The following is an 11291-nucleotide window of genomic DNA, read 5'->3' as shown; positions in this document are numbered from 1 at the left end:
CAGTAGTCGGCAGGCTTCCAGAATCATCTTATCGGTTACTTCGGGTCGTAAGTTAAGTAGTTCACGAAAAACGATGTCATGACCATACAAAAGAGCCTCTTCTTTGATCATTTTCAAACGTGCTGGGCTTTCAATAGACCTCCTTAGAATCTCGCAAATGTCCAAGTTACTGACCGAGGAATCTCATCATAATAATAAATTAATAAATTAATAATATACATGTTAAACAAATTATACAAAATTGATTTTGTTTACATGTTGAATACATGTTTAAAATAAATATTGGATCCGTACTTATTAGCTGATTTATTAATAACGATTTTGCAGGTTGGACGCACCAGTGCGCACTCAGTGAACATTAAAGCCATTGTACACTGATTTAATCTCTAATATTTAAAGTAAAATGCAAATATTTCGACTGATAAAATGCCCAATACAATTTTACCAAATAGTACAATAAAGAATATTAAGCACTTCGTGACTTAACCCGTTTATATTAAATATACAATTTATATATACGTTGATTTGTGTACGACGGCTTTAATGTGCACTGAGTGCGCACTGGTGTGTCCAATCGAATTCGCTATAAGAAAGACGAGTGAGATTATCACAAATTGGGACACTGTCAATATAATTGGGACATGTAATAATTTTGCAATAATTACATCGCATGGCTATATTTATAGCAATTCTTCGGCGACTCTGAAAGATACATAAACTTGGCATCCTTCTTTCATGCCTTTCAGACATTTTTAGTCTCGTCACTACTGTTCAGATAGAATTTATGAATTTAAGAATCTGCTCTTTTATCTGCAAGTCTTCAAAGAAATTTGAATAAAATGACAGTAGATTCTTCACAATTTCATTTCTTCTAAGAACAATTATTTGTATATTTTGTAATCTATCAGGGTCAGAACATTTGTATATTATATGTACCATTTTTTTTTTAACGAAAATGCTTTTTCTCTCATTGCTCATGCATGCGCGGGTGCGAGCACACACGTACACGCCATGCACACAATACGTGCACGCATACACACAATTACCTTGCATATTTCGGAAGAAGTTAGCGAAAAAAGAAAAAGAGAAAGATAAAGAAGCCGTCGACTCATGAGGACTAGGGGTAAGCGACGGTATATCCACTGTGATACTACCGCCTATAGAACACGGCTGGGATGTTAGGAAGCTCTCGGGGTACGATCTAACCGAGTAAGGAAACGATGAAAGTAGTGGTATATCGAAACAGTACCTATTTCGAAACACTCTAATTTTTCTCATGTTACCCCTCACGTAATCACACTTTAATTTTTCTTATGTTAATCGTCATCATAATGCTCTTTGTCACTAATATGAAAATTTGATATTACATGGCGGCTATAACACGAGAAAAATTAAAGTGTTCCGAAATATGTTTGCTTACCTCTTTATTTTCTGATCATCTAAGTCCACATTACTTTCACTTATATTATGTTTCTTCTTATAAAAAGTAGAATTGCTTCCGTCGGACGACATCTTCTCACATTAGAATCTTCAAATTTGTCTCCTGTTATGTTTGATAATATTCGTACTTCTTTCTGCGTAAAATCACAGAGAAATTAAAATGTTTTTCCGTCGTCTATAGTTAATGTAGAATTGTATGAAATAACGTTTTATTCAACAGTAAGTAATCCTACGCAATCCTTTCACCACTTGTGTAAGACTGTGCTGAATGATACAAGTTGAGCGTGAAACCAAAGCGAATGATAAGTGGAGATATGTATGATAAATAAAAGAAAAAAAATATATAACGTAAACTGCTGCTGCAGATTTCGCCTATCTTAATCTCATTTTGTCTTTAATACAACGTTGTTATCGAATTACTTTATTTCTGAAAATTACACATTTTACGATATATTACTTATTGTCTTAATATACTCAAAATGTACTTATAATATAAATAAAATTTTTATTTTTTACTGCTTTCTTGGATATTATCTATGATCTTTTCTTCTGCCTCTATTTTTTAAATGTATAAATGTTTTGCACAAAAACACATATAGAAGAGATATGAAGCATTCGGTTCTCCGAAAATTTCGATAAGCGCACAAGAAGAAACAGGCTAGCGTTGTGCGCCGTTCTGCTACGTACATGACTAACAATAACAAAAACAATAAGCATTAAGAGAAGCGCGCGTTTAGCACACGGAGAAAACTTTATATTAAATTTTACTATGCTGTCGCACCAACTGCGGACCATCAAGACGCACAAGTTTAAATGCTATAGTCTTATAGTAAAATTACTATGTCCATAGCATTTAGTGCTACGATCATAGCAGTTAATGCTATAATTATTAGCGTCTTGATGGTCCGCAGCTAGTGCGACACCATAGTAATATTTACTATAAAATTTTCTCCGTGCAGTTATGAAAAATGCGTATAAAACGTTGGATTACCTTTCGCCGTTGAATCAGATGGATTATGCACGCTTATTCGTGCATTTTATTGATGCGATATATATATATATATATATATATATATATGTATATATGTATATACACTATAACTTCCCATATGTAAATATCATAATATGTATCTCTGCTCATGTACGGTAAAAATGAATAAAATTTTTATGGTATGTATGTACACTTCTATGACATCGAGAATTGCAATTACTGTTTTTTAAGATTTTCTAGTTATATATTTTTTTCAGTTTTTTAATGATTTATTTAAACAATATCAAGTACAAAAATGGGACAAAATTGCGATTTTCACGCTTTTTCTGTCCCCAAATAATACCTGTTGTTTATAAATAATTTCTGAGATTAGCTCTACACTGTTTAAATCAAGAAAACAAAATTATACATATAATAGCTATCTATCATACATCTTTAACCGCGCGCTGGAGACGAAGCGCCTCTGCCATATGTTGATTACATTTCCCTTTTATTTTCAGAACGCGGCGGACAGACACGAGGTGGATCGGCTCCGAAACGAGTGGCCGTCGCGACTTATTTAATTAGTGAATACAATGTATTAACTTTGCATTTAATATTTATCACAGTACCTATCACGAGCTAGAAGTATAGATTCGGCACTCGGATGTTGATAATCCGTTCGGACGAGTACATTTCGTCTTGTTCGGCCGAAGATCTATCCCGTGAGAAACCTTTAATTTATTGTTATTTTACATACCTACATACATTTCGTTGCGTTGATTTTTATTTGTGAAATATCGCTGATGTGTGTGTCGAACGTGCTATAATTTTTTCTCTTATTTCTCTGCTGTCGCAATATGATTATAAGTACGTGTGATTAATTTCGAGAGTATCATATATAGAAAGTATAGCATCAGAGGTGCGCGATTATTGTATTCTGATGATTGCTTGTAATTGCGTTTTTGTAATCAATATTTTGTTTGTTTTAGAAAACAGATCAGATATAAGTGCCACAAAGAAATAGCAACGGAGAAAGAAGAAAAGAGGACAAGCCGAGAAGACGGCCAGGTATAACAGATAAGGTGAGCATTTTATAATCTATTTATTAATTGTTATTGTTACTAATGGAAATAATTATTTATTTGCGTAGTATATCGTTTTCAGATCACAGTATAATGTAATAGTATATTGAATGGTTAATACATTGTGTAATAAATAAAATATTTTAACGGCCTCTCCGTAATTTGAATGTATATCTTATACGGTCGTATTCAACTTATTTATTTCACTTATTTATTGTTTAAAATATTTTAGCTTATATTTTAAGATTTTTTAAAATATTTAATAAATTATTTATAACTTAACAAATAAATATAAAATATTACTCTTATTAATATATAGATAAAATAGAGGAGACCGGGGCTCGTCGGCACTGTTTTTACAATTTCGGCATTTGAGTTTTTAAACAACTAATTATCATGATTAAACAGTACTAATATGTTAAAGAGAACCTTTCTCTACATTTTCATGCCAGGAACGCTCCTGTATAACTTCTTTGTAATAATTAAGTGAAATACGAACATGCTGCATTGTAGTCAACTTGCCCCGATAGTAGGGTAAGTTAACTGTGCGAAAAAAGTCCACGTTAAATTAATGAAAACGTAATAGAAACACAAAACGGGTAACAGATATATACTTCTTGATAAAAACTGTATTTTTTTAAGTTATTTTGTATAACTTTGCATCGTGATGCGAATGAGAAGAAGTTCTGTTAAGAGATGGAGGAAGAAGCCTGGAAGTACTACACCTGACGCCAGTTGAACAACTTTGCAGTAAGCATTACTATTTGTGTAAATCAATCATTTCTTCCCGTTTATTTGGATCGCTTTATTTCAACAATTTAAAAATAATTATTAGAGAAAATGAATTAATCTGATACTGTGAAAGTTTAGTCTTATAAAGATCTTTTTTGAAAAATTTACAAATATTTTAATAGATATTAAGGTGGTCCTTTCGCGGACCCAGCTAGTCAAGTAACAGTCCGTCATGAGGTAATTGAAAACAAACATATTGACAAACATTACACAACATCCCAATAATTATAATAATATAATATGATTTTACACGCACGATTTAATCGTATTTAATTATTTACTAATTAAAAAAATATCACAATAGTAGTGCGGTTGGACTCGATTTAGGTTAGGTCAGGCATGACAGTACAAGTAAAGCAATATGCGATTGGACCACTACTTATTTAACCTCATATATCAGAGCAAAACATTCGGCAAGCCCTTATTTTCAAGGTATGTACGAAATCCGGAAACTTCAGGGAATATTTTAAGACATGAATAATGTATTCATCTGATCGCTAAGTACATGTATTATTCGTTGAAAACCTCGGACGTGGCGATTTGCATCATTCTATCTTTCTCGTTCATTAGATGTAAACAAGGATAGAATGACAATGGCACGCTCCGCGAACGCACATTTAGAATGACTTATTTCTTGTAAAGTGTCGGTAACCTTACTTGATTTTTCGTACACATGCCCCTTATTACTGTATATTTAACATATATCAAATTTAGGTATCTATCTAATACTTGTTCTCACGAAAGGACCACCTTAAATCAAAATGTGATAAAAAGTTCTATTCACGTTAAAATTATCTTTTGAATCATTGATTATTCTAAGCGTTATTTTAATTTTTGAATCTTATGGTTGTATATGTTACAAAGTCATCGCGGCTGACCACTATACATACATTTTATACATTTAATACATTCCATTTATATTTTAATTTTGTGACCAATAATGACCAGTGACCAAAGTGTTATTATTACGACGCTGACAATCATTTTGTAAGGAAATAAAACCTTTCCTTTGCTTTTTATGATTTTCATTAAATCGATATTTGTGCTTCAAAGGCTTGCATTTGTTTTACAGACAGGGATAAATTTTTACACGAAGTGGTTGAGCAGGGCGAAATACCAAATCAACCTGCATCCAAAAATTCTTTAAATAATCAATGGGCTCCAAGTAGAAATTGTGTATAAGAGGAGCTATCGTCGCTTTCATTTTCAACATAGCAAATCGTTGACCTATAATTTGGTACATATATCCTATGTTAATATAACATAGTATTATACATCAGGATATAAAAAATAGGTACAGCTTACCAATGCAGTTACGTGGTCCAGCACTGAATGGTAAATACGAATAAGGGTGACGATTTCGGATTTTTTCAGGCAAAAATCTGTCAGGATCAAATACTTCCGGATTTGACCAAAAATTGGGATCTCTATGAACTCCGTAAATGTAAAGATGCAAGATTGTTCCAGCAGGTACCAAATATGTCTCTAAAAAGCATATACAATAATTAAGGTTTTGAAATAATAAAATTTAAGCTGTATTCAAATTTTATATTTAAAATTGAATATACATCTAATACTGTTAAGTAGTGTGCAATCTGATCACCTTGTATATATACATATTCCCTAGATCTTAGTTTTGTGTAAGCGGCGCTAGCTGTTGTTAGGTTGCCAGGCAACGCAGACTTTCTTTTATATAACGTTCGTTCGTTGCGCGGCTAGAGAAACACACACGTTCCTTTATTCTCTTCGCGAGCGTATCGCTGTACTATTATTCCACAAAGTTATCAAATACAACATAGAAATAGTTGCTTATAGTTTGTATGATATAGAATATAATATAATTATTATTTAAATTGTATTAAGCATTACTTGCTTAACATTATTTTCTAAAAATATTATATCAGATGGAGCATCGTAGTACGATTTGTTTTAGGTCACGAAGATTTTAACCCCGCGTAGTTTTCGACCAATTTTGGAAGTGTTTTGAAACGATCTATATAGTGATGTTTTATTGAAATGTCTTTTTATTTGAAAATGGCATGCACAACAAAATTGTGTGTTTTCCTCGCCTCGATAGTAAGAATCTAATATGGTTGCGGTGACTACCCAGGAGCCTTAGGAAGAAAATTTACAGTAAAAATGTACAGTTATGAACATAACATATACCACATATTGCATTCAACGTATGTTCACTAAAAAATGGTACTAAATCTTTCACAACTGTGCCTCCTGCATTTTTCAAAGATTTGGTCATATTTTCACCTTCCTCAATCAAAATCTGAATAAAATGCTGCAATATATTAAAATGAAATGTGGGGGTTAATATCTTTTGTCGTGAATGCCACTTGGCGCCTGAAACATAAATAACATATTGCATAATTGTGTGATAACGATGTGCAGTAAAACATATATTTTTTTATTTAATTTAAAATTAATTGATTTTCAATAACCATTGAATATTACTAATGTATTCTTTTTGTGATATGCGTTTAAACTTCTTCGACAACACATCGTGTAATAAAACGAGAAAGAATTTCTTTGTAATACGCTTAATTGTTATTTTGTTGTATCTTTTTTTATAATATTTATATTTAATATGATTATATTATTTAATAATTTATTTTTTTTATATTTAATAATACAATTATTTTTTTATGATTGATTAAGATATTGTAAACATATGTAAATCTAATTATGTTCGAAACCGAGAAAAAAATAAGTAAATAAAGCAGTAAAAAAAATCCACTTTTAACAATATTTGCTTCGTATACAAATTCTACAACTTGATGTTACAATCTCCGCGGAAATTGCTTCGATTACGCGAATCATGCGTAATATTATATCAAGCTAAACTTATATTTATTTCGGGAATAACCGGCGTTATTCGAGAGGCAGAAAAATTGTCTCTTTTTCTGCGTAGGCTGACTCTCTCTCTCCCTTTTAGTAAACAGTGTAAACACCCAAAACAAAGCGAGAGACAGCGAGAGAGACAGCGAGAGAAAGCTTCAGCGAAAACAGCTGATCGGCTGTCGATCCCGAAATCAGCTGAGTTCAAATTAAACGAATATTCGATAAGTCGGTGGTCGATTGGCTCGACAAATTTTTCGGCTCGTTGCCGGGAATCCGGTGTTCGTGTGACGCGTTCGTATAAAATCCCGGACCTCCGCGCGCGGCCCCGCATTCGATTATTATCCGGAGCGATTACCGAATATAACAGTATTGCTATACTGAACTAAAACGATAGCTTTGTCTTTTGCAGCGATTACCGAGAGACTTTCGTGGCTCGCGTCAAGTCTCCTTTTGGTACGAACCGTGGCTCGCGGAATGGAGAATTTTTGGCGTTCGCAAATTATCAAATCCGTGTCTCGCGGACTTGCGTAACCAAATCAAAAACATTGTAAATATAGACTTATATTTCTACTGTGTATATATACTATAGATTTAAAGACACTTTCTCGAATTAAGCCTCATCTCCGATTTCTTCCTCCGCTCGCGCACAAATTACAAATTAACATTGATCTAATTCAAGATAATCGGTTGGAAGAAATAAAGTAAATATTTTTAAATTGAATTAAAGTGCTTATGTAATGCTCTAAATTGTCCCTACCTATCTTGCAGAATCTACACTTCATATCTTCTTCATCCAGCCAATATTTATTTGTGTCCTCTAAATTGCCGCACCTTAATTTTACCATCGCTCTAATCTCATCTTCTGTTTTTACTTTATTCAAGTTAGCTTTTAATAAATAACTAGGTGTTTTGTTTCTCGCCTCTATCTTTTTGTACCTTGTATTATACCTTGCCTCTGCTATTTTACTGTTTATTATTTGTCCTTGAATGTCCTGTTCCCTTATTCTTACTAAGCCTTCCGTATTTTTACCTTCATTATTTAATTCTTTTATTACTTCAGAGCTCCAATCATTGTTATTATAAAATCTTCCTCGTTCCAAATTATATAAATCCTTTTTCTTTTTAACCATTATGTTTTTTTTATCCCAACATGCCTTTACTAAACTTCCGTCTTTTTTCTCTCTGCCTCTTTTCTTGTACCTCATGGCTCTTATACCCCAACAAATTTTTAGTTTCTCTAGTCCTAGTTCCTTTAGTATTACATACCTCGGTGTGCAAAAATCTAGTCTAAATACCCATCTTACATAATCCAACATGATTTTTTCCAACTCCTTTTTTTCACATTACCCCCATACCTCTGCTCCGTATTCCATTACACTTTTCACTAGGTACTTAAAAAGCGTCCATCTCTTATTAAAATCATCTTTGCATAATCTTTCTTCTAAACCCCAAACCCTATTTGCAGCGATCCTTCCTTTCCTATTCAGTTCTTTTATATGATCGACATAATTACCTTTCCTATTAAACGTGAATCCCAGATATTTGAACGTTTCTACTTTCTCTATTATTTTATCGCCCCATTTCCATGTCTTCCTACCTTTTTTACCTTTACTATTAAATACCAACATTTTAGTTTTTTCTGTACTTAATTCTAGTTTTTTTTCTTTTAAAAATCTTTTTAACATGCTCATCATATCTAGTAAAGCCTCTCTGTTTTTCGCTACCAAAACTATATCATTCACGTATGCTAATGACCACACTCTCACTCCTCCTAGCTCTACCCCTCTTATGCCACGCATTTCTAAAGCTTTATCAATGTCCGCAATGTATAAATTGAACAGGGCGGGACTCATCACACAGCCCTGCCTTACACCTTTCTTCGTCTTGAGGCACCTTGTGAACTCATCCTTCGTCATTATTGTCACCTCCGTCTTTTTGTAAATTTCTTTTATTCTGTTTATTAAACTGCATTCCACTCTTTTCTCTTCCATTCTCTTTTATAAAATTTCTCTGTCAACGTTGTCGAATGCTGTCCTTAGACCCACAAATATTGCAAAAATCTTGTCTTTCCCAATTGCCATACTTTCCTTCTTCTCCCTTTGCACTATATGATTCAAGATAAATATGTTGTCCATCGTAGACCTCCCTTTCCTAAAGCCGGCTTGGCTGTCAGGTATCATCCCATTATTTCCTCCAATTTGATCCCTCGATAGTTGTCTGTTCTCTCTTTATTCCCCCTTTTATATAGGGGGACAACTATACTTGTTCGCCATATTCGGTCGAAATTTTACCTTCCTTCCAAATGAGCTTCAACAGATCAGTTAAACCTCTTCTTACTGCTGCGCCACCATACCGCCATGCTTTCATTGGGATTTCATCGACACCTGCAGCTTTGCCTAACTTCATATTCCTGACTGCCCTCACTATCTTCTCTTCTTGCAACTCCTTTTCTGGGTGCATTCGGGGAGCACGCTATTAGCACAATTATCGTCCAAAACTGTTCGAGGAGACGCTTTGTGGCGCTGTGATATACGATGATGACGTCACTGTAAAGGCAGCGTGACGTCATCACTCGCGCTATTTTCGCTATTATTTTCGAGGTGAGGCACGAAATACTATTGGCGCTTAAGCTGCGTTCGGGGAGCTTGCTATCGCTGTCGCGCTATTGGCTCCTCGAACAAAGTTCATAGCGTTTGCGTTTATAGTGTTAATAGCGTCTCCCCGAATGCACCCTCTGTATCTTGAACCTGTTCCTCATTTCTTTATTCTGTTCCCATGTCACGCACCTCCAACGCCTCTTCCCTTCCTTCCATCTCGGACCCACCTAACAACTCCATGAAGTAACTTCTCCAGTTCTCTTTCGGAATATTATTCTGTTTTCATTCTTTCTTCTTTCTTCGATTGTTTATGTAGTTCCAAATTTTCTTTTCGTCCTTCAATTTTCTTAATTCCTCTCTTCTCCATCCTTTTCCTCTCTAACCACCCCTTCATGCATTTCTTTCCTTCCAAATAGTCTTCCTTACTTCCCTTTCTACTTCTCCATCTTCTGTACTTTCTTTTCACCTTCCTCTTCTTTTTGGTACAGCTCCTATCCCACCAATCTTTGTGCCCTATTTTTTTCTTTTCTTTATCTTGACTTCCTTATAAACTAAGGCTCCAAGGATCCAGTTTTTGATTTTCTCCAATTTTTTATCCACCGACTCTATTTCCTGGACCTCGTTTTCATTCCATACCTCCGTCTTTTCCCTGTATAATTTTCTTACCTCTTCGTTCCAACATATGATCTTCTTTGACATATTCTGTTCCTCTTCTTCCTCTTCTGTCCACCCCTCTATTTGTCTCGTATTCTCCTCTTCCTCCAGTAACAAGGTCAGAGGCAAATCCGAGTCCACCCTGTCCCCTATTTTAAATTCCAACACTCGTTCTTGCGCACTATCGTTTACAATTGCATAATCGATTACCGAGCACCCTCTCGCACCCATATACGTATATTCCCTATCCCAATCCTCCTATATTTTGTCTTTGTAAATAAACTATAGATTTAACCTTTGTTGTGCACACAGGGGTCAAATAGACCCCAGCGTTTTTTCAAACGCGTTTTTCTAATACGTACAAATATTAAAAATTGAATTTTTTATGCATTTTTTAGTGAAAAAAGTCCATTTTTCGGTTTCTTTAGTTAACATATCATTTGTAATTCTGTTATGTTGCAAGATATTAATGAAACCTATTAGACCTTTGGAAGCTTTGAACAATAGCCAGCAATTTTGTTTGAGTCAAAATAACGAATTGTACGTCTGTAATAAACAATTAAGTGACTAAGGGGTCTAATAGACCCCCCGTGCACAATACGTAATTTTGAAGAGGTGTGCACAACAAAGGTTAAAAAATAGAGGCAGAAGAAAAGATCATAGATAATATCCAAGAAAGCAGTGAAAAATAAAAATTTTATTTATATTAAGTACATTTTGAGTATATTAAGACAATAAGTAATATATCATAAAAGTGTAATTTTCAGAAATAAAGTAGGGAAGACCGGGGCTAAACCGCCAACAGGGTTGAACCGCCAAATCAAATATCTCGGAACCTGTATATTGTGCGAACTCGCTATTAACATTGTAAACGCTGCTTATGGTACCCATGTGACCAACGGA

At 34.1% G+C, this 11291-nt stretch overlaps 1 protein-coding gene across 3 annotated transcripts; it reads right to left on the bottom strand.

Annotated features, from left to right (window-relative positions):
- Positions 1-6778, bottom strand: LOC112468260 (cytochrome P450 4C1-like). Of its 3 annotated transcripts, XR_003042370.1 has the most exons (4): positions 6454-6778; positions 5593-5772; positions 1421-1574; positions 1-169 (listed from the first exon to the last, which is right to left on the bottom strand). XR_003042370.1 is itself a non-coding variant. In XM_025037377.1 (3 exons), exons 1-3 carry the CDS (start codon positions 1510-1512, stop codon positions 144-146), a joined length of 273 nt encoding a protein of 90 aa, XP_024893145.1. In that variant the 5' UTR covers positions 1513-1870; the 3' UTR covers positions 1-143. The 3 variants fall into 3 exon arrangements, 2 of the variants coding, with proteins under 2 accessions (XP_024893145.1, XP_024893144.1); XM_025037377.1 differs by lacking the exons at positions 5593-5772; positions 6454-6778 and adding an exon at positions 1047-1201 and having other exon boundaries at positions 1421-1870; XM_025037376.1 differs by lacking the exons at positions 1-169; positions 1421-1574 and adding an exon at positions 4050-5514.
- Positions 6779-11291: the final 4513 nt, after the last annotated feature.

This window comes from Temnothorax curvispinosus, unplaced genomic scaffold (assembly GCF_003070985.1).
Source record: "Temnothorax curvispinosus isolate PA1 unplaced genomic scaffold, ASM307098v1 QBEX01018237.1, whole genome shotgun sequence".
NCBI lineage: Eukaryota > Metazoa > Arthropoda > Insecta > Hymenoptera > Formicidae > Temnothorax > Temnothorax curvispinosus.
Note: the sequence above shows the minus strand (reverse complement) of the source record. Positions and strands in the feature narration are given on the sequence as shown.